The 24,517-nt window shown below is 42.4% G+C and overlaps 1 protein-coding gene across 4 annotated transcripts in view; it reads left to right on the top strand.

The window, feature by feature from the left end:
* fam189a1 (family with sequence similarity 189 member A1) overlaps positions 1 to 24,517 on the top strand; it is a 109,288-nt gene that overhangs the window by 81,553 nt on the left and 3,218 nt on the right. For 3 of the 4 annotated variants that reach the window (XM_027008926.3, XM_081705911.1, XM_081705912.1), the window contains exons 4-8: positions 6,951 to 7,076; positions 16,706 to 16,813; positions 19,837 to 19,997; positions 21,172 to 21,307; positions 23,468 to 23,546. In XM_027008926.3, the coding sequence (XP_026864727.2) occupies positions 6,951 to 7,076; positions 16,706 to 16,813; positions 19,837 to 19,997; positions 21,172 to 21,307; positions 23,468 to 23,546 (610 nt within the window). Of the gene's footprint in view, positions 1 to 6,665; positions 6,833 to 6,950; positions 7,077 to 16,705; positions 16,814 to 19,836; positions 19,998 to 21,171; positions 21,308 to 23,467; positions 23,547 to 24,517 lie in introns of those variants that run through there. The other variant, XM_027008927.3, reaches the window with a different exon arrangement.

Below are 24,517 nucleotides of genomic sequence, written 5' to 3'. Positions count from 1 at the left end.
TACACATATTTTGTATGTTAATTGTATATTATCTAACTTTTAGTCTTGATATAAGCAAAGCACACTGCAGTGAGAAGAAACGATAAGGCACATAATTCTTGGACTTTATGTTGACTTGATGGTTTTAACTCCATGTCTTAATCTTTATGATCTTGCGCAAAACATGTGCGCAAAACACTTTATGATCTTGCTCATGCACATCCCCTGTGAGCAGTTTTTTAATACAAATAACATCATCTTGGACACGAAAACCCCCCTGTTATCTGAGTGTGTATGTAAACAGAGCTCAGCCCCAGTAGTGCAGCAACAGCACAGGTGTGTGTGGTCACAACCCGATGCATCCTATCCCAACCCTCTACCACAGGCTTGCTGCTGCTTCACTGCCACATGGAGTAACACTTTCACTCCTGCCTCAGGGTACAGTCCCCTTTATCCATACACTACTGCTCATACTCTTTAGCCGTGATACTACGCCACAGTAATAAACACTGTGCAGTACTAAATGCTGTAGGATTTGTTTAGATTTATATTTCTCAAAACATTTACTTGTACCAAGTGTACCAAATCCGTATGCAAGTGCTATCTGAAAAGTCAACAGAAGAAAATGTGAGAGAAATTGCAGCACTTCACAATGCGGCAGTGCTTAAGCATATCTTGAAGTAGTTACATTTTACTCTGAATAATTCATTCTCTTTACAAGACCATTTTACTTTGTCTTGAGACATTCTGAAACTCTGTCTGGAGAGCTACTCCACACACTCTGCTCTAGTGGTAATTAACTTGCTCGAAAGGGTCAACCAGAAACATTTTGACATTTAATGGGAGTTTTTGTGCCCTGCCTTTTGGAAAGGACCGTGGACATGTAGAGGATATGTCACTCTGCTTGAATAATAAAACAGTGAACCACTGCTCATTTCATAAGCCTCGTTTCTCTAGGGGTAACATTTTGGTGAATTGAAAATGTCACCCGAAGTGCTCTGCCGTTCTGCCCATACCTGCACCCATACTCCGGCTCCTGTAGAGACAACCTCATGGTACTAACAGCAAACAGCAGAAACAAGTGGAGCAAACAGGCAAGGTCCACAGAATAACAACAAAAAGTGCTTGTTTGGCTCTGGGATGCAACAATAGGAATACATAACAGTACCAGTATGGTTCCAGCACAGGCCCAGTTTGGACCAATGGGTTGGCTGACACTCCCTGGGCCGAGTGGTTAAAAGACCACCAATGCCAGTGAACATCCTTCCTCAGTCCCAGAATAAAGCAATGTTTGTTCATGCAGTTTTTAAAGATGTGAAATCCCTCCGTATCCTTGGCATTTAAGGCGAATTTAAGGTTATTAAGGGTGGATGTTTTCTTATGATTATTAATTGTCCTGTGGGGTCGGTTTCTTTGCATTATTCATGCAGTTTACGTATTTATTTACTGTAAGCACAATTAAATGTGTGAGGATCTCTCCGGGTTTCGGATTGGGAGTTCTCATTTTCACTCCTGCCTAAAGCTGGCTCTGTGAATAGTGTGCCACAGCCGATGAAAGGCCCTTGTATCATTACAGGGGGTTAGAGTTAGTCCCTTGTATCATTAAAGTGGTGGGTTCCAGGATTGAGTGACTGTTACTCATGGGTCCTTGACAATGTGTCTGTATGCATTCTGTTTGGTAGAGAAGGAAATGAGATCTCTCTCTCTCTCTCTCTCTCTCTCTCTGTCTCTCTCTCTCTCTCAACAACACAGCAGTGCAAATACAGATTTAAAAATATGATTTGGATAATCAGACCCTTCAAGTAAAACTGATAATATGTAGCTGACTATACTTCGTGTCGGCTTCCTCAGTATTTGTGCTACAAGGGATTTTATCCACGAAAGTGCACAGGAGGGTTATGCTTATCGCTCATTACTCTGTATATATTATCATATTGCTGCAATATGTATCAGCTTAGGCTGAATCAAGACTGATTTTTATTAGTAGAATGTCTTTGATGTGATCAGGTAGGAATTGCTGCCAGACACGAACATCAGCAGCTGTGCGGAAGCTCTGTTTGCGCATGCAGCCTGGCAGCGTTAGCTACGTCTAACAGGTGCTAGACTCACAGGACGCTGATGTGAAAAAAAAGTTGTGAGTCGACATGAAAGCCCTAGCTGACACATCTGTGGTCTCCTCTCTTCGGGATCTTTTTTTCCTTTGTGTTCTTATATGTGTGTTGTGTTGTTGTGTGTCCTGTGTCACACTGTAATACGTGTTGTGTTGTAGTATGTCCTGTGTCATATCACAGTACGTCTGTTCTGTTGTAGTATGTCCTGTGTCATACTGTAGTACGTGTTGTGTTGTAGTGTGTAGTGTGTCATACTGTAGTACATGTTGTGTTGTAGTGTGTCCTGTGTCATACTGTAGTACGTGTTGTGTTGTAGTATGTCCTGTGTCATACTGTAGTACGTGTTGTGTTGTAGTGTGTAGTGTGTCATACTGTAGTACGTGTTGTGTTGTAGTATGTCCTGTGTCATACTGTAGTACGTGTTGTGTTGTAGTGTGTCCTGTGTCACACTGTAGTACGTGTTGTGTTGTAGTGTGTCCTGTGTCATACTGTAGTGCATGTTGTGTTATAGTGTGTCCTGTGTTATACTGTAGTTTGTGTTGTAGTATGTCCTGTGTCATAATCTAGTACGTGTTGTGTTGTAGTGTGTCCTGTGCCATACTGTAGTATGTGTTATATTGTAGTATGTCCTGTGTCACACTGTAGTATGTGTTGTAGTATGTCCTGTGTCATACTGTAGTATGTGTTGTGTTGTAGTATGTCCTGTGTCACACTGTAGTATGCCTGTTATGTTGTAATATGTTCTGTGTCATACTGTAGTACGTGTTGTGTTGTAGTGTGTAGTGTGTCATACTGTAGTACATGTTGTGTTGTAGTGTGTCCTGTGTCATACTGTAGTACGTGTTGTGTTGTAGTATGTCCTGTGTCATACTGTAGTACGTGTTGTGTTGTAGTATGTCCTGTGTCATATTGTAGTATGTCCTGTCATACTGTAGTACATGTTGTGTTGTAGTATGTCCTGTGTCATACTGTAGTACATGTTGTGTTGTAGTATGTCCTGTGTCATACTGTAGTACGTGTTGTGTTGTAGTATGTCCTGTGTCACACTGTAGTATGCGTTGTGTTGTAGTGTGTCCTGTCATACTGTAGTACATGTTGTGTTGTAGTTTGTCTTGTGTCACACTGTAGTACGTGTTGTGTTATAGTGTGTCCTGTGTCACGCTGTAGTACATGTTGTGTTGTAGTGTGTCCTGTGTCATACTGTAGTACGTGTTGTGTTGTAGTATGTCTTGTGTCACACTGTAGTATGTGTTGTGTTGTATAGTATGTCCTGTGTCATACTGCAGTATGTCTGTTATGTTGTAGTATGTCCTGTGTCATACTGTAGTATGTGTTGTGTTGTAGTGTGTCCTGTGTCATACTGCAGTATGTCTGTTATGTTGTAGTATGTCCTGTGTCATACTGTAGTACGTGTGTGCCCTAGTCTTAAAACCGAGACTTTGGTCTGTTTTATAGTCTTAGCATGTGTCAGCTTACTTGTGCAATGTCACACCTTTAGAGTAAAGTTCAGCCTTTGCATTCATAGAGCTCAGAATCTTTGAGCACATGTACTGAGCTGGGCTGGTTTAAAATCTGATTCCTCATGTTTTAATCCCAATCATAGAACAGATCTTTGCAATATATATTGTTTACTAACAACCCTGGAGGTACAGACCAGGAGTTAGTGGTTATCACAGGTAGCTGTCATTTGCCAGAGGTACAAAGGTACGAGTACAACAAATGTTAAATGGGAGAAACAATTTGATTGGCCCTTGCACAATGGTATTACTATGTCCTGGTTAGTGCCTATAGTGCTCGTTGGTTATGTTTGTCATTCTTATTTAATTTAACACAAGATATTAAAAGTGGAAATTAATGAACTATCTTACTATTATTTATTGTTGGGGGGTTGTCTTGGCTGATATGCCTCTAAAATAACTCATGGACCTTGGCCACAGTGCTTCTCGATTTGCAAACTGGGGTGGTGGTTCCCATTTTAAGAAAAGGCACAGGAAAATGTGTACAAATATAAGTGATATTACACTGTGTCCTTATTCATATAAACATAGAGGACCTACCAGCCTGGAAAAGATACTTAGTCAACCCTAAGATTCAGGAGAAACAATTTTGTGAACAAAGGTTTCTTCTGTTTGTCTACATTGTGCAGTAATTAAGAAAAAAAAATCAGAATTTCAAGAAATTAAGTCAGAAATACAATGCATAATATATTCTGAGAAATAAAGCTGCAATTAAGCAAACCTTTAAAAAAAAGTGGCTGGAACAGGCTTCCAGGCACTTCTGTGGGTGCACACAGCAGTGATGTCTCATGCCCTTTATAGTGATTGGCAGGGTGTTTACTTCTGATCATTATAACCTGGCACACACTCCCAATTTATGAGATTTATGACGGTTTATGACAATGAGATTTGTCATTATAAGAACAAAGATGCGAACAGTTCTGCACTTTACGAACACATCACGAATCCAACACAGACTTTCCTTGGAGTCTTTCTCAAGATCAGATTTTAAAAAAAACATAAGACATTGGTGAATGAGACCCCATGTTGTTTTTCTTTGTATGAAAGCTTTCAGCACACTGAGCTGTAAAGTGAAGTTCTCAATTTACCAGTCGCTCTATGTCCACACCTTCACCCGTGGTCATGACCTCCGTTTCATGACTGAAAGGACGAGATCATGGTACAAGTGAGCGAGATGAGTTTTCTCTGCTTTCTCTACTGGGTGATAGTCTTCACACTGTGATGGGGTGAGTAGCTCAGAGCAGAGCCACTGCTTCTCCATGAGCTAGTCGAGGTGGTTTGGGCATCTAATAAGGATGCCCCCTGGTCATGTCCTGCTGGAGCTATACCAGGCATGGTCAACTGGGAAGGGGCCTCAGGGCAGACCCAGAGCCCGCTGGAGGGACTACATCTCCCAGCTGGCCTGGGAACACCTGCAGCTTCCCCAGGAGGAGCTAGAGGAAGAAGCTGAGGACCGAGACACCTGAGCTTCTCTGCTCACCCTACTGCCAACCTAACCCGAAAATGGACCGAGACGTCAGTGTTTTATTGTCACAATTTTTAAATAGTATTTTTAAATAAAAAAATAAATGCCAAGTGTCAAAAGAAGGGAAGAAAGTGAGACAATTTCATTTGTCAATTTTCAAAGACAGTGGCCAAGAAATGTGGAATTTACCAGCATTGAAACATCATAGCTCACACGGCTGCTATGGCACTCATACACTTGCACACAGATTTACATACTCTTCAGACTTTCCCACCTGATACCACCTCAGAGCCAGGTCAAACTGGCACAAAACTCTAAAACAAGCATGTGGTGTCTTAAAACTGTGCCCAACACTGGGTGAGTGTGAACATTTCAGTACCTTTTCTCTTGTTTCCTCTATAATATTCTGTCAATGTGTCACTGACCAGACTGCGCCTTTTCTTGAGCTGACAAACATCCCATCAGCATCAGCATCAGCGTCATTGCGTTACATGCCGGATGAGCTCCGGTCATTCCTAGCAGAGGATGTGGAGTGGCAGCATATCTGGAGACATATCTGGTGCTGAAGCCTGCACAGCCTCCCTTCATGACATGAGCTGAGTTGGCAGCCTATTGGCTGACGGGAGAATGAGGTTTTACACATAAGGGCACAACTTTTCAGCCGCACATTTTCGTACTTGATGGGCATGAAGATTCAGCCAAGAAACTTTATGGGATATTGGTACCAGTTTTTATTAGGACTTAATTCTTTAATCCTGCTGTATGACGATAAATGTAAAACATTTTATGCATGACATTCCCTGCACAAAACACCATAAGATTTGCCACCCTTTACGAGACACCGAGACTGTGGATAAATGTGTATTATCACAAACAAAATAGATTTACAGTTTTTTAACTGGACTGTTAGATCACCATGGTATTGTATGCCTACATGAATACATTAATGCCTTTGCAAAATCATGGATCTGCAAACATCAAACAGAACAGCATTTACACTAATATCCATTTTGCACAGAAAGTTAAAAGTACGTGTGCCTTATAAAACCATCTGTTGTCATGGAAACATGACAATGATATCGCAGAGGTAGGCTGTCACCGTCACTGAGCCAAGCACTGGTGTGGAATGTGGTTGTTTTAATCGTTCATGCACAGAACAGGAAACACCCTCACATAAATGCAGGCACAATGGTTTGGTGTCTGTGCCAAACCTTTATGCAAAAGGAGGATACTCAACTGGCATTTCTCTGCCCCAGTGGTGCACGTTGCCCTGAGGGCAAATGCAGGTGCCCCACGAGTCAAGCGGCTGGTCCTCAGCACCACAACACTGAGGGATTCCCAAGATTTCTGTCTCTTTTACTCAGTCTCTCTTTCTTCTCTTTGTTTTGTGAACATGGCTGTTTTTCTGTTTTTGTAGTTTTCTTTGCTTCTCTCATTCATCTCTTCTTATCTTTTCCCTTCTCTTTCTCTGTCTCTCTCTCACTCTCACTCTGTCTTTTTCTTTTTCTCTCTCTCCTCTCCTCAGAGACTTATTGGTTTGACTGCCATGCTAATGGAGTGGTTTCCTCAGTTCAATTAACCTCAGCGCTCAAGGTTCACACGTTGCTTTCATATAATCTAGGTCAAACTGAGGCACCTTGTTCGGCGCACCATAACTGCTACTGAAGTTGGTTGATTTGGACCTGTGTTGCACTAGCCCACTGCTAAGGCTTTGTCCACATTAAGACAAGGCTTCCTGCATGGTGAACAAGCTCTTGCAGGTGTGTTGCATGATGGATAAAAGATGATGTGCGAGTTGTTTTTGTGTCACCTTTGTGGATAAACTTGACAGTGATGGTTTGTGTGTGTGTGTGTGTGTGTTTTCTGTCTGCTTCACAGATAAAATCTGACAGTGATGGTGTGTGTGTTTGCTGCAAACACCAGAGCCCCAGCTGCAACAACCCGGGAGAGATGCTGAAACTCAATCCGCTAAGGGACTGCAATACTATTCGCCTGCGTCTAAAGGTGTGTTTATCTGGGCGTGTGTGTGTGTGGGTGCATGTGTGTGTGTGTGCGTGTGTGTGTGCGTGCATGTGTGTGTGCACTTGCGTGTGTGTGTGTGGGTGCGTGTGTGTGTGCGTGCATGTGTGCGCATGCGTGCGTGTGTGTGTATGTGTGTGTGTGTGTATATGTGTATGTCTGTGTTTGTGTGCGTGCGTGCGTGTGTGTGTGCGCGCGTGCGTGTGTGTGCGCGCGTGCGTGTGTGTGTGTGTGTGTGTGTGTGTGGGTGTGTGTGTGGGTGTGTGTGGGTTTGTGTAAGTGTTGTGATGTTAGGATAGCTGTTATTCAGACATGTCTTCAAGCACAAATAAATGACTTGATTCCATTATTCCTTTTATCCTCAACTATGTTATTTTTTTGCCTGAGATATTTGAAATAAATGACATAGACAGTGAAATACAGCATTGGGTAAATTCAGCTCATACCCTGTACAAAACCCAAATCATGTGCAATACCTGAAATCTTCTATCACACAGGCAGCCTAAATTGATTTTAGAAAATTCCCTTGACAAAAGCTATTATAGTTTTTCTTCAAATTAGATTACTGAGTACTAAAATATAACTTTTTTTCCATGCTATTCTCCAGTACACTGGATTTAAAAATAAACAATTATGAGATTTAAGTGTGTGGGTTTGCCCTGACGGTTGTCATGCAACAACTGGATGGGTTGAATATATTGGCCATAAGGGTGGGGGTTTAACTGGAGGTTAATATTTTATTTTATTTATTTTTGTTTATTTTATAAACAAACAATTTCACCACGTCATTAGAGACTGACATCTTTATTTCATGGAATAATCAGAAAACGTGAAGAAGCTATTTATATATGTATGCCATAGACATATGTCATTGTCTTGTTACCACTTGTACATTTTGGAGTAAACTCACACACACACACACACACACACACACACACACACAAACACACAAACACACACACACACACACACACACACACACACACACAAACACACAAACACACACACACACACACACACACACACACACACACCAAAGCTTCTGCCAAACAGGAATATTTACATAATCATGGAGATCCAGAGCTGTGTACGATAATTACTGTTTCGGAGGCATTGATTGTCTGCACTCAAAGGTTTACTGTCCTTTCATGATCTGTACAGTCAACAACAAATTTGACCACATACCCACAGACAAGCAAAGGGTGAGAAATATTAATTAGAGAGATTATTAAAGAGACAGTCACACTTGAATGAGATAATGATAATAAAGAAAACTGAGGTACATGAAGTATAGGACCTAGTTAATGTTAACACTTAGATAGTGAGCAAGATAAATCTCTCCCAAGACATCGCTAATGAGTCACCCCTGTTTTATCCGCGATTATGTTAATAGGAATTTTTCAGTTTTCGTGAAAGTTGGTCAGGACTTTAACGTCTGGGTTAAAGTGCATACCATTGGCTTTAATTCAAGGGAATTTGCATTTATATTGGGGTGAACCTCTAAGGCTCAGCCCTTTTTATATTTCCCTCATTTCAGGGGACAATAAGTTATTGGGCCATTAGTTGTTCTTCTCTCTCTCTTTCTCTCTCTCTCTCTCTCTCTCTCTTTCTCGCTCTCTCTCAGTATCTTGGTGTCACTCCTTAACAAAGCAAAAACAGTGTTAAGAAGCAAAAATGTATTAACAAGCAATCTGTCAGACCATGGAAGACCAAGGGAGTGGGTGACCAAAAGTGAGTTCCATCAAACAGAGAAACTGCTGGACAGACCAAGATCACACACTAAGTCTGCAGCCATAAATATGACAAAGACTACTGTAAAGAAGTGTACGCAAGCACAAACATCAAAGGATTACCACAAGATGAAAACCCCTGGTGATCCTCCAGGACAGAAACACTAGGCCACATTCTACCGCAAGAGATCTTCTGGACAAATGAGATGAAGATTAGCCTGTAACCTCTAAGGGAATGAGGAAAGTGTGCAAAGCAAGCACTTCATCTGTAAACCTGAGGGCATGAGCAGAACTGTCAGCAGTGCTGGCTTTTGACGGGCCAAGTCATTCACCTGAACTGAACTTTACTAAGTGGGTTTTTCAATTAGGCAGTAATGTAAGCAAAAAAGCCACTGAAACAGTAGGAACTGGGAAAGGCAGCATAGCAGGTCTGGCAGAGAAGGTAAGCATTGTGAAATTGGTGACATTGGTGATGTGGTGACATTGGTGATGTTGGCGATGCTGGCGACGTTGGTGACGTTGGAGACATTGGTGATGTTGGTGATGTTGGTGATGCTGGCGACGTTGGTGACATTGGGGACATTGGTGATGTTGGTGATGCTGGCGACGTTGGTGACGTTGGAGACATTGGTGATGTTGGTGATGTTGGTGATGCTGGCGACGTTGGTGACATTGGGGACATTGGTGATGTTGGTGATGCTGGCGACGTTGGTGACGTTGGAGACATTGGTGATGTTGGTGATGCTGGCGACGTTGGTGACGTTGGAGACATTGGTGATGTTGGTGATGCTGGCGACGTTGGTGACATTGGGGACATTGGTGATGTTGGTGATGCTGGCGACGTTGGTGACGTTGGAGACATTGGTGATGTTGGTGATGCTGGCGACGTTGGTGACGTTGGAGACATTGGTGATGTTGGTGATGCTGGCGACGTTGGTGACGTTGGAGACATTGGTGATGTTGGTGATGCTAGCGACGTTGGTGATGTTGGGGACATTGGTGATGTTGGCGATGTTGGTTACGTTGGTGACGTTGCCTATGTTGGCAAAACTGCCGTTGCTGGTGACGTTGACAGCGTTGGCAATTTTGGCAATTTTGGCAATGTTGGCGTGTGCGATGTCTGTGGGTTAAAACATTCAGGAAGTCATTGATAAAAAAGGATTTGGAACTAAGTACTAAACATTACAATGTTAAGATTTTGTTATTTTTGTCAAATTATGGTCCTCTGAAATGACGGGACCTTTATGGTTTATCCAACTTAGATGTAAATAAATACCCTCAAATTAAACTTGATGATCCTTTGCCTCCTACTTACTGATCCATTTTACATGATGGGAAACGAATTAGAAACTTCTTTAAGAACCTAGGAAATGGAAACTTACAGAATGTGTATGTATTGCAAACAATTTGTTATAGTTATTGATGACATACACTTTGTGATATGTGACTTACACATGGTGATGTGTGTCTTACACACTGTGTTTGTATTACACATGGTGATGTTGCGTGCCTTACTTCTTGTATATTTTGTATTTCACCTGTTCCAAAGCCATAGTTTCTTGGAGAACATTTTATATCCCACACTTTCCCTCCCAGAAGTGGGTCTTTTTGTACTGTGGATATTTTCCCTTCTTGTTCTCCCTGTTTAAGTTACGGGCAGTCCCATTGTTGCTGATATCAACACCCCTGCCTGTCGCTCCCACAGACAGGCAGAACATGCCCTCACAGATGCTAATAGAGCCTGGTACTGCCTATTTATGAACTCCACGTACACACATCCAGCCCCCCCTCCCCAAACACAGCCTCCACACACACACTCATGGGAGAAAAAAGCTAAGCATTCTAATTTACCACACAACTGCACTGATGCCAGACATGCTAGAGAGAGCACCTCCTCTACCATTGCACGCTGGTCGCAGGCAACACCTGACACAGCTGGGATTCAAACCCACATTCTGGCTGGTACATTATTTCTCTGCACTGCTGACCACTTGCATATACCGGGCAGCTCCTGCAGAAGGAAATCTGATATTAAATTTACACGTGGCTGCTCGAGCTCTCCGATCGCGCGTGGATATTCATTTTCTCCTCATCTCGTAGTTTGCCTTTGGTCACATGGCATGAGCATATAAAGAACCAGAGAGGAGTTCGTGTTTTCATGCCTTGGTGTAACACAGGAGAGGCCCCACCTTCAGTGACCCAATACAAGCAAGGCAGGGGGCCAGCTAAGAGGACACAGACACTCCATCTGTGCTTTCCTTAAAAGCCGCGCCTTCGCTTCTTACAATTTCAGTATGCAAATGTAGTATGTCTCCAAGGAAAAAATGGATCTTGCCTAGCACATCTACAGGCCTTCACCCAGCCGCCAGTACATAAATGCACACACAACAGCAATATACTGTACAAATCTGAGGTCACTATAGTAGGATTAACCCTAAAACACAGGGATATTCTCTTTCTTCATGTACCAAGCACAAGTGAAGTGCTTTCTTCAGTCTGATACGCTGGCTATACAGCACATTACTATTTAGTGGTATACAGTATTTATCATTTAATAGAACTGACATCACTTTACATGGATGTATTGCATTAGGAGTATGATGAGATTATTTCATGGCTCCCTTCCCATTCACACACTCTGCCCCACCAGGGATTTCTCTATTTTCCAACTGCATTAGGTTTGACATTTGGCGAGCGCTTGGCCCATTTAGTGGAGTGGGAATTACATGCTGCTCTTAAGAGCTGAGGCTTTATTGGAAATGTCTCTGTGCACGCCGTCACCAGCTTCAGTGCGACGATATGCAGATGAGGCTCAGCAATCATTAGTTATGCAGGCCCTAATTAGTTCTCGCACTTGCTTTCACGGCGTCTGAGCACCTTCGACACGCTTCCCGTGACGACAGTAACCCTCACCTCATGCACAAAACCTTCTCCATTGGCTGTCATAGGCAGAAGTCAAATAAACCTGTAAAAGATGGAATTTCCTCCAGGTTGACTAACCCTTCTGGATGTTTGTGGCGGTGGCCTGCAGTGGTTAACTTCTGTGGTTTGAGGGTAATGGACTGAACACAAAGGAGATGGAACCTGGTCACAAGCCAGGAGTGACTTCTTCTGTTCATCTTCCTTTGTTTGCATACTGTCTCACACACACACACACACACACACACACACACACACACACACACACACACACACACAAAAGTCTATCATAAGACCAGCACAAAAAAGCAGATTCTTTTTGGGCCTTGTGTGTTACTAAGCTGACTAATCAAGCTTCATTCTCACTGTGCTACTTCTCACTGACCTCAGCCAGCAACACATGCTATATGCACTTTGTGCAACGAGTTCTCTATGCTATGAGCACTCTTTGCTGGAAGTACTCTATACTACAAGCTCTCTATGCACTCTGTGCACTCTACTATGAGCACACTAGTACTTCACTTGCAACAGATTCAGACTTGAGATAGCTACTAGCTTTCTCAAGCCTGAATCTGTTGCAAGTCAAGGACTTTCTCATGAACACACTTCACTGATCAAGTAATGTGAGGTCATCTATAAATAATAATGAAATCATCCTTTGTGACCTAACACACTCACCGTTAATTTGACCACACACACACACACAACTCCAATAGTGTCAGCATACCCTTCAATGTACAGATATTATACACGATAATTTCGACAGGCAATCATGTTGCATCATGGTCCTCATAAAATTTCATGTATTTTCAGGGCTGCTTAGGTGAAACTTCACTGTTCAATAACTATGAAATGCTATGAAATGCATTAGTTAAAAATACAAATACAAACACTAACAGGCCACTTTATTAGAAACACCTGCCATCTACTTACATTCAGTGACCAATTCATTCGACACACTTATCTTATTGGTGCATTTTATCAGTATACAATTACGTACTGTAGGCCTGTTGGCAGGCACCGTCAACCGTATTCATCACTGGTCAGTTTCAGACCACAGGACCAATGTTCACAGGACCCTGTTTGGCTGACAGGCTACAGTCAACCTAACATTAACACGGACATGGTGGCGGCACGTGTGTGGGTGTAGAGCTGGCGTGTTATCTCTCAGTATCAGGCCTAGATTGCTGCTGGGTTATTTGCACATCTTTGGCACTGCTGGGCTGAGAAGTGACTGCCAAACAAAACCATCCAGCTAACGGCAGTCCTGCGGTCAGAAACCGACCACCCATGAGGGGCCAGAGCAGGGCTAAGCTGAACTGGGCACAGCATCCGACTGGCTGGAGTGCCCTCTGTCCTGTCATCGTCGGGCCGTCGTAAAGTTGAATGTATTTTGTTTACGGGTTCGGAGGCAGTGGGAGGCACTTGTAATAGCTGCTGTGTGGGCCTCCACTCTGGCCTGCAGTGATGCACCTGCTCCCCACACATCAGTGATTGTTACGAGCCGGTGGCGTGTGAGATAATGACCCACTCTTTTGTCCTTTCGGACTCGATAAGGGGTGTGTCACCTTAAAAGAGTCGTCACTATGAAGCCAGTAAGTGGCACATGTGTGTCAGATAAGGTGAAGGCGGACAGCCAGCTTGGGACGACAAGTTATGGCTTTTGATCTGATCAGCGCTGCCTGTGAAGATCCTTAGCACATAATTTGCATTTATTTATATGATAAAATGGCACTTCTCATGTTACAACTGATCTGGACAGTGAACCAGGCAATATGTAGTCGAACATCCCATATGTTGCAAGCTCTGGTCAGAGTTTTATGCCACTGTTTTTTTTTTTGTTTGTTTGTTTAAATAAAAAAGGGGGTTCTCCAAAGAACCAAGCTGCCTAATATACTTTACCCATGTGGTCATGATGCGTAAATAGAATTAAATAATGTAAAATCTGATTGGTCCAACATATTCACATGTGGACACATCTGGTCAGTTGGATGTTTCGTTATTAGGATATAACATGCTTCTGAGTTTATACTGTTGCTCGGAATTATGGTTATCACCAGTAGCCATCTGTGCTATGTTGGCGCTCTTAGCTCAGAGTGCCAATCCAAACTAGTGAGCTTCCCCAGAAGACTCTGTGCAGAGCTCAGACACCAGCAGGACTCTCTCTACCCTATGGCAGTGCTCGTCTGCACCTCTCATGTTGAACATCGGGAACAGAATCAGAGTCAGTGATAACAGCTATATTGATTTGATGTGTTGTCAAATGAAGTTGATTCATTTTGCTTGAACATGATAAGGAAAGTGAGCATAACAGAAACAGATCAAATAATAAAAGAATAAGTTGTAATATTCACCTGACTTCACCATTGTTTAGAGGCAGTCAAAACTATGTTGTTTTATTGTTTCCTCAACATTTAAACAGAGAGTAAGTACTGATATGTTTGAAATGATAGAATGCTTTTGTTTCAATTTGGACATCCTACCGTTCAAAATTACAACTGAATATGCTCATATGCGCTTGTCATATGTGTTCTAAACTGATGCTATGAGATGGTTATAAATCTAAGACAAAGGACCACTTGTATAGTGTCTGGTATTTCAGACTTCTGCACAGTGTTATGAAAATCATCCGCACGTGATAACAGACAACTGGTAAGTGCTGCCTGAGAGATACGGCAGCAGGATAGCGTGCTTCATGCTGGGCTGGTGGTGGAGCGCGAACACTCCCGGGATTCTCAGCCAGGCTACCCGAGTGACTGCTCCCCTTGTTCCCATGCCATGTCCTGTCTGTAGACAAACGATGACTCTGTGGTCGCAGATTGGTGACAGCATTTTAGCACTTCCTTCTCCTTTTCATTGTGTCACTCCTTTTCGCTCTCTCACTCTCTCTCTCTCTCCCTCTCTCTCTCTTTCTTGCTCATGCACTCTTTCTCTCTTCCAACGAGGAAGAGGAAAAGAAAGAGAAATCACTCTTTTTGCTTCTTTTTCTGTCTTTCTCCCTCTTCGAGTCAATTTAATTCAACTCACTGACTGAATGAATTAAGAATTAAGAACTCTACTATATTTTAGTAATAATTAATATGAAAATAACTGTAATTAGCATTTAAAAAAAAAACTTACAGGTTACCCCCCCCCCATCAAGGCATACATCTTCAGCTAGCCTGCACTACCATGTGTTACATGCAGGGGGCTTAAAGTTAGGCCACCTTATATATGCACCTGGAAACCTGGAAAAAACTGGAATCAAGTTGATGCGGCTTGAGGTGGATGGGAGGAAAGCCATCTGTCAGCTGCGTGAACGTGTCAGACATTTACCTCCTAGCTGGCTTTCCCTCAACTAGATGCTCTGGTTGCTTTTGTTGCTGGTTCTTCCACTAAAGGGGTGGTAGCTACAGACAGACCCTGGTGTTGGGGTGGAAGGTGCCATTTTTGTTCTGAAGTTTTGGTTCATTTGTTTGTTCTGTGAACATGGTTACCTGTTCACATTGCTTACAGTGGATTCAGCTTCTAGAAGACGGTCTTTCCCACTGTTTATTTTTTTGAGTAAAAAACACAGCGATATCCTGGTTCTGTTGAATTTATTACATGGCAATAGCTCCTTTTTCTTGGAAAAACAGGTTTCGGAGAATGTCTCGATAAATCCAACGGTCATGTTGATGGGGACTAGAAGCTTGTGGGACAGCTATGTGTGTTCACTCATGTATGGGGCATCAGAAAAGTTAAAAAAAAAAGTGTTGTGCATACTGGATGATCTTTTGGTGATTTATTTGTGACCATTTTTGCCCATTTCATCACATATTTTCTTTGTTTTGGTTTGTCGAATGAGGCAGATATATACGAAAGGATACGTGTGGTTTGAAAATCAAATCAATAATTTCTCTCTTTATGTCTGTTTCTACCTACCTATATCTCTCTATCTTCATTTTTCTCTCTCTCACTCTCGTTCTCTCTCTCAGTTCAATTCAATTCAAGGGAGCTTTATTCCCAAAGCAAATAACGTGGAACTGAACATGACGATTGTCATAAGTAGCAGAACAGTAATAAAAGTAATGACATAATCAAATAAACAAGAAGTGACAATACATTATGATAAACTAAGACAACAGTAATAAAGCCAGTAAATATAGTAATAGAACAAAGATTATTATTATTAATATATAGTGAGAAGTGTGGTGGGTGTATTAGCGCAAAGTGCGGCTCTCACTGTTTCTCTGTCAATTTTGCTATGAAATTTTGGCGAATCTGTGTGAATTTTTCACAATGGAGGATAAAATACTGCTCCATCTCGACCTCACCGCTCTCACAGTGACCACAAAGTCTTCTCTGTCTGGGTAACCAGGATTGTTTGTATCTGCCTGTTTCTGTGGCAGGTTGTTGTCACTGAGCCTGTGCTTGGTGAGGATCTGTTTCTGCTGTGGATCTCTGACAGTGTAGAGATATTCTGCTAATTCTGTAATTTAGATTTTAGTTTTTGTGTCTTTATCCTAGTTTTCCCGTTATCTATGCTTTGTTTACTAGTTTAATAAACTCAGAGTGCACTATGGTCATTATTGCTGGACTGAGTCTGCTGTGTGTTAGGGATCAGTAGGTTAGTTAGACTCAGTGTCAACTGACAGAGAGAACTGACTCTCTCTTTCACTTGTTTGCTCTTTCTCACTCTCTCCACCTCTACCTATCTATCTATTTCTCTATCTTTTTTCTCTTTTTCTCTCATTCTCGCGTTCACTCACTCTCCTCTTCTCACTCTCTCACTATATATCTCTCTAGCTCTTTCTCTCTCCTCTCTCTGTGAACACTTCAGATCATTTTTGCCATCTGACATCTTCAATAACAAAACAATAACCATGCATTGTAATTGCAATTCAGACTGGTTGTCCTATAAAAAAATATTGTTGTGTTGTTTAACTCTCTCTCTCTCTCTCTCTCTCTCTCTCTCTCTCTCCCTCTCTCTCTCTCTCTCTCCAGGAGCTGTTATTTAGTGTGTGTGCTTTGAATGTCATCTCCACCATAGTGTGTGCACTTGCTACAGCCATGTGCTGCATGCAGATGGTCTCCAATGATATCCTGCAGATGGTAAGTGTGCGTGTGTGTGTGTGTGTGTGTGTGTGTGTGTGTGTGTGTGTGTGTGTGTGTGCGTGTGTGGGTAGGTGGGTGTGTGTTGGAGGGGGAGTAGGGTATGCATGTTGTCTGCATGCACGCATCATAATCCTGCACTTAAGACTTTCCCATTATATCAGAAGATGAGGGCAGTTAAGAAGGGTTAAACATGTCAGCCATGATTGTGTAGATCATGACTGGCCTGCAAAAGTCTAGAGCGAATCATCAAATCCAGTAATCTACACTTCCACTATAATCTCCCATATGGCACAGCACATTTGAACATTTACAACAGCACAGAAGTAAAGATTTGGTCATACAGCCTTTAGTTGTGTAATCGTCTCTGTGGAAAGTGTGTCATTCACTCGACCTCTCCATGAGAGAGGCACTCTGAATTCAGTAGTGTCCACCGGATCTTTTCAAGGCAGGGTTTCATGTAGGTTTAAGGAGTTAAAAACCTTGATGCTTCAGGACAAGATGCCTGAAATAGCAGCAGTTGAGGGCAAGGGATCTGTCAGCACTTGTACATTTAATACCTCCTGAGGCCTTATTTGTGGGCCCTTCTTGTCTGTGAGGAAATAAACTTGGGAACATAAAGTTTTAATATTGTGTTTGAGTGGGCTTTGTGGGTTTAAAATGTGAGACCCAGCTGGAGAACTTTGGTAGGGTCTGAGCCAGTAGTGCTTGTCAAATAATCTGTGTGTGTGTGTGTGTGTGTGTGTGTGTGTGTGTGCATTTATATAGCCCCATGAGGACCAAATGTCCCCACAAGGATAAGAAAATCATTTTTAATCTTGTGAACCTCATGGGTACAAGTGTTATTTTACAACGATTGGTGTTTTATAAAAATTGGTATTGATATTTGAAAAAATACAAGAGCCAAACAATTGACTTTTGGTTGCTAAGGTAAAGGTTAGGGTTAGGGTTAGGTGTAGATGTAGTGTTAATTAACTACAGTAATCATTATGTCAATGGAAAATCCCTACAAGTATAGTACAGGTTTTTACGATTACTTAAGCACAATTTTGAGAACAGGGCTCATTTTGTCCAAACACTACACACACTACACACAGTCTGCACTAGAGCAGATCAGTGCAAAGATACGTCATCCCAGATGACAATATATCTCATCTACTTTACATCCATTTGGTCTTCTGCTGTGACGATGGTGTGTAGTCTGTCTAAAAATGTGTGTATGTGGGTCATGTTGTAAGGACTTAGGTTGGCATGCCGGTAGAAGACCCCATTCTATGTGATCACAGTGCACATTGTGATGTTAGCACCTGGTTGGCCCGGCTCATTCAGAATAGCCCTCTGTGTCTATTGATGGTTTGTTAGGTTAAACCCAGACTCATCTATGAAGATGAATACATGCAGGACGGCATCTGCAGCCATTTCCTAATCCCTCTGAAGGAAGGACAGTATTGCGTAGTTCAATACAGGCCTACTGTAACTCTACATATGTACATTACACAAGTGTACATTACAGTACTTACCTCAACGTACTGTGTGGTGCTTACGCCTGATTAGTCAGTTTACAAATCACCTAAGAATCTGCACATCTGGTAGTCATGTTTGATCACTTGGTTCACAGGTGTGGGGTTTTTGAAGGTGGTGCATTGGCAAAGAAGGGACATCATGTTAGAATTCTGTGTCTGTGTCTGAGAAGTGTGTTTAGTAGTTTGCAAAACACTGTTAGGCTGAGAATGTGCTTATAGTTGTGCAGTTCTGAGCTGAGTTTTTTCTTCTTAAGTGTCAGGTTTCACTAACTGTGAGTTATTTTTATTTTAGTATGTAAGCAGTTGTGAAAAACTGTTAAAGAAAAAAACTGTATAAAAACAAAACGGTCAGTGTATGTATATGTGCATGCATGCCTCTGTGTGGCACTTGTGTGTGTGTGCACATATGTGCTTGTCTGTGCATGCATATGTGTGCTTGTGCATGTGCGTTTGAGTGTTCATGCATGCACGTGTGTGTGTGTGTGTGTGTGTGTGCACATATGTGCTTGTCTGTGCATGCATATGTGTGCTTGTGCATGTGCGTTTGAGTGTTCATGCATGCGCGCGTGTGTGTGTGTGTGTGTGTGTGTGTGTGTGTGTGTGTGTGTGTGTGTGTGTGTGTGTGTGTGTGTAGTATAAGCGATCAGCCTTGGTGATATTAGTATGGCTGTGGCTACATGGATCACTGGAGCGAGAGGGATTAGTTTCATCTCTGGGCGCAGGGTGGCAAGGCAAGAAATCCCTCCCCCCACCAGCAGAGACCCCACCCCCTGCACAAAGACAATGTGGCTTATCCCCCAAAGCCCAAAGCCTGACGCCAGACACAACACTCATATTTACACCTGTACTTAAGTCAAGTGCCAGTTTAGTTACTACTGAGAATGTGGAAATCAAGCAATCTGTAATAGCCCCTAAATGTATTGATAAAGCATTTACAGTTTCTTCATTTCTAACAAACTGAGAGTTTACCAGTCCACTTATGAATCAACATCCTTGTGATTGACAAACCATGTGTGTGTGTGTGTGTGTGTGTGTGTGTGTGTGTGTAGGATTGCCATAAGGCAATATTTCTTTTAACGTAGTTAAAGGTTAACAGTTAAAGGTGCAATAAGTATAATTTGTTATTCAAAGTGATATACAGGAAAGAAAAATAATCACGTTAATAACAACAGCCCTGGGTAAGTAGGCCTGTATGATGAGATAATGAGGTAGAATACGGTAATGGTTTATGGATTTATGGATTTATGTATGTATGTAAGTATTTATTTACATTTATTTTGGGAATCACAAAATATGTTCTTGACAGTTAAATATCTAAATATTTTATATACATACAGAAAAAAAAAATTGGCACCATTGTGTGGGTTATGGGATTGATTAATTAAACAGTTTGTGCTTAGGTAGGTGTGACATTTGTCCATTGTCCTACATGTTATCTAAACATTTAATTATTTCCATAAGGAATGTTTTTTGACTGAGGCCGGTCTGTGTGGGTTCCAGTTCATGCCACACCGAGCACGAGCACTGAGTGCTGACTGCATGAGCCCTCATGGGACCATCCTGCACCAGACCCTGGATTTTGACGAGTTCATCCCCCCAATCCCCCCACCACCCTACTACCCCCCAGAGTACACCTGCACCCCTGTGCTGGAGGGCCAGAGGTAGAGCACACACACACACGTGGTAACACATGCATGCACACACACAAGCACATTTACACACATGCGCACATACACATGCATGCACACATACATGTACACACACATGCACACACACACACACGCACACACAAACACACGAGCTAACACATGCATGCACACACACACACACACACAAATACGCACACACATGCACACACACGCACACACAAACACACGTGCTAACACATGCATGCACACAAACACGCACTTACACATATGCACATATACACATGCATGCACACACACACACACACACACACACTTCTAGAATGTGCGAAAGCATGCATCCATGGAGAGGTGTGTGATTCAGGAATGACTGTGCACAATGTACCCGAGTAAATCCTCCATGGACTCAGCCAGAGTGAGACCCTCACAGCATGTCTGCTGGTGAAACGCTGCAGATGAGACACTCCTGCACCAGGGCAGTGTTTGCTTAGCAAAGGAGCCTTAATGCGCAGTGCACACAGGAATGCAAGAGGCTACAAATCACCTGTTTGGCATGACATCATAACGCTTGCTCCAGGAGACTGAAGGAAACAAGCAGAAGAAGGAAGAGGAGAGGAGATGAGAGGAGTGTTTAATAATACGTGTAATTTTTTTTGTGAAGAATCTGGATAAAGGTGCACAATGTGCATTTTCAGTTTTGATTTTCAGAGTATATGTGTACTGTAAGTTATGAATTATAGTTGTGTTTTGTATATTCTAGGTTGTTATACATATGACTCTTGTTGATTATATTGGAAGACCTACTGTGTGCCAATAGAATGAGAGTCACTTTATTTTGCCAAATATGTCACACATACAAAGAATTTGCCTTGGTGAGTGTAGCCAGATCAGAGAAGCAAACAAATTATTTACAAATATAAATTGAGACAAACATGCTCTTACTTCCATAACAGTGTAAGTCAGTAGCTCCTAGTCCTAACCCTTGTGACCCCCTGCTTTGCACATTATTGTTTCTAATCTTATTGGATCATTAGCTAATTATTGAGCCATACACAAAGTGCATCAGGTGTGTTAGAGCAGAGAAAAACACATAAATGTGGTCTTGAATGCTGAGTGACTGTCTCTTTAAATTCACTTGGTGGGTGGGATGCCAGAGGTTAATATAACCGCCTTTTCCCTCCATCATCAGAAGCCTGCATCTAGACTTCCCGCATTCCCCCTTCAGCGCCATATATGGTGTGCCCATCAACAGCCCAGGCACGGTGTACCCATCAGAGCTCCCGCCCCCATACGAGTCAGTGGTAGGTCAGACCCCGGCCAGCCAGGTAAGAAGCACCTTCATTCATTTGTTAGGTCCATTCCATGTCCAGCTCTAATTTCTCTCTCACCTGTATCACCTGGACTCACTGCAGCAGCCAAATGGAATCAGTGCTCCTCACAAATGAGGAAATCTAACCTGAAGGTTGTCAGGCTTTACGGGTTTTGTTACTCCACTCACTGGGCCCCACAGCCAGCTCATCGGTTCATTCTCACTAGCTCCCAGTACACCTGAGTCAGCCAACCAAGGACTGCAGAAAATTGATTTACCTGGCTGTGGTGTGCGAGGACAAACGTGGACAGGACGAAAATGGAGCAGGACAAAAATGGAACAGGACTGGCTGTAGATCTCTGAGTGTAGATCTCTGATCTCTGAGCTAAAGCTCGGAAATGTGGTTGTCTTTTCATTTAAGCAAAGGAAAAAGAATAGGAGAGGCAATGCATACTGTTCATGTCAGTCTCAAACTCCTAAACTTAGCCAAAACAGCAAGAAGTCCGTATACAAGGCAGCTCATCTTTGGAGACTTGCAGTTGGGAGTCATGTCGGTCTTGGTTCACCAGTGTGAAGGAGATTCAATTATCACTGTATGTGTGTACATATGTGTGAGGCAGAGAGAGAGACAGACTACAGTGCATGATAAATGACACCCATTAAAGACACTGGGAGATTTCCCTCTCCAGTTGACCCCATTCAGTGCTGACCTCTGCAGGCCTGATCTTAGAGAGCGCCAAGTTCACGTCACCTGTAATGGCACATAAAAAGTATGATAACACTTTCATTTCAGTGAGGTCTGTGGACACGAAGCCCTAAATTGGCGATCCATCACTGCTGGTGCTGGTAATTGTTCATACAGGCAGCTCTCCCTCCGTGGCTAATACGCTTTTATGAGGCAGGTACGGTGTGCGTATGCTGTCCTCTCAGATTGTTACTCTTTTTCAATTACTCCCATTTGTCTACGTGAGGCTGCACTGTTCAAGAGCTCTTGTTGAGCACTTGACGGTGTGGGGTGGGGGGATTAGTCCAAGTGCCTTTTGTGATGGGTTATAATTTTCACTGGAACAGCACCGTAGATCCTCGATGAGGAGGAATTCCATTCTGCTAAAGGAAAGGAGAAGAAAGTAGTGAAAGCTTTGGTCCATTTGTCCACTTCTTGACAATGAATCCTGTCAGATTTCCCCCTAGCTACCTCAATAATAAAAAGCAACAAGCGTGCTGGGTGCCGTGAGAAGAGTTACAAAGGGGCTGTTCTCGCCACTCCAGGCCCATTGCCGAGGCAGTGATTAAACACTCGTTTGAAGGTTTTATTATGGCTACTGAGAGAAATTTGAGAAGAAAAGCTAAAAGAGGCCCTGGTTTATTTAGAATCTATTGACGGACCAGCAAAATGGCAAAAAGAGTAAATCACTTTCTTACCTGTTCCTGTTCTACCTGTAATCACTGAGAGAATCCAGACACGAGTATTGATTTGTAGGCTTATGCAAAGGCAGTTTAACTAAAGAGGGCATTCTTGCTGATTTCTCAGAGCTTATTAGTTCATTAACAAGAACTAACTTGGCTGCAGGATACAGAATGATAGCCAGATTACTACATTTGTCACACTTCATGAGCCATCCTTGCTGTTTAAACTGTGCTGTCATTTAGTATACTTTTCTGGTCTCCGTGTACATTACTGTAATCCCTAATTGGGATTCCTTACAGGGTCTTCAAACAAGTTAAACTATTTAAAATGCAACTTAACAAACTCGAAAACACAGCAAATGCACGTCAATACACAGCACGCTGGTGTTCGGAGCACAACATTGCCCCCTGCTGTTTAGTTGCTGCCAGTGCCACTCCGAGACCCTGCCGGCTTGCCAGATGTCAGGGTCCCTCAGACTCTTCGTTGGCAGATGTTCTCCTTTAGTGTTCTCCTCCTCCTGCGGCTGTTCCTAATCCCTCTTAACAGCAGGAGAAGCACCTTTTTCAATTGACATCTATTCCAGAAGTCCGCAGTAGGAAGCCTGGGAGGAGAAATAACAAAATCAGCATTGTTTATCGTTCCCTGTACTTACCCGGGTTTACGATGACAGCTTGGCACAAACCGAGTGCATGCAAATACACTTTATCACGTTAGACCACTGCAGCTGGTAGAAATGTGTGAAGATTTTGCTTTTTCACTTTGCTGCAGGTCACCACCAGTTTGGAGCAACAGGCTACAGAGTCCAGCGTGTGTGAGAGGAACACAGCCACAAACTTCAGCAATCAGGGTGAGGAGGAATCACAGAGAAACTGCAGGACTGCTTACAGAGCACATGTCATATCAGCACTGCTCACAAACAGTTTCTAGAACACTGATGTGCATTCAGGCTTTATAGTGCATTTCCTATAGAGGTTCATATGATGTGGCATAGGATAAGTTAAAACCGCAGGCAGAAGTGACCAAACCAGCTCTGTTGCTGTGAGTTGGACTGGATCTCAGTTGACTAGCAGCAGTAACAGATCTTCTTGTTGTAACATCTGTTGGCCTGATCCTTGAGCTGTACTTTACTGAGTACCAAATAAAAAATAATGAATACTATTATTTATAGATTATTACCCATGCCCAGGCCTACTATACTGTAAAGCCACAGTATATCAGGTATTCTAGCAGAACATACACTGTTATTGGCCTCTGTAATGTATCTTAAATTAAAATAGAGTCTCTTATTTCCGTTGTATCAGCATCTCCCACTTCCCATATAGGAGGCAGGCTAGCAAAGAAGTGTAATAGATTCATCTTTGCAATGGAGCCTCAACCTTTTATTAGCCATTATACAGGCTATGATATCTACTGCAAGCAGCTTTAATATGTATGAAGCTACAGTACCCCAGAGAACCAGACTTCTGTGTACTGTGCTATATTCCGTCATTAACAATTATATTTTAGTTTGCACCATCACAGACAAGAGCAGATTACAGCTGATGATTCAGTTATGTTAAAAACAGTGATTAGAGGTGAAGGTTGAGAGATTTTGAGTGAGAGAGAAGTTTTACTTTAGAAAGAGTTTCTGATAAACCTCTATGAAAAATGTGGAAAGGTGTCTTCTTCAGGTTGAAACAAATAGCACAAACTTATAAACTTTCATAAACTTCAACTTTTTGATGATCCCTTTTTATATAGCTCACACAAAGAAGGTTTTACAATCACAAGATGAAATAATAATAATAACAATAATTTATATACAATATATAATATAAT

This window comes from Electrophorus electricus, chromosome 23, assembly GCF_041902795.1.
Source record: "Electrophorus electricus isolate QZ-2024a chromosome 23, ASM4190279v1, whole genome shotgun sequence".
Taxonomy (NCBI): Eukaryota; Metazoa; Chordata; class Actinopteri; order Gymnotiformes; family Gymnotidae; genus Electrophorus; species Electrophorus electricus.
The sequence above is the reverse complement of the archived record's forward strand: the minus strand, read 5'-3'. Positions and strand labels throughout refer to the sequence as shown.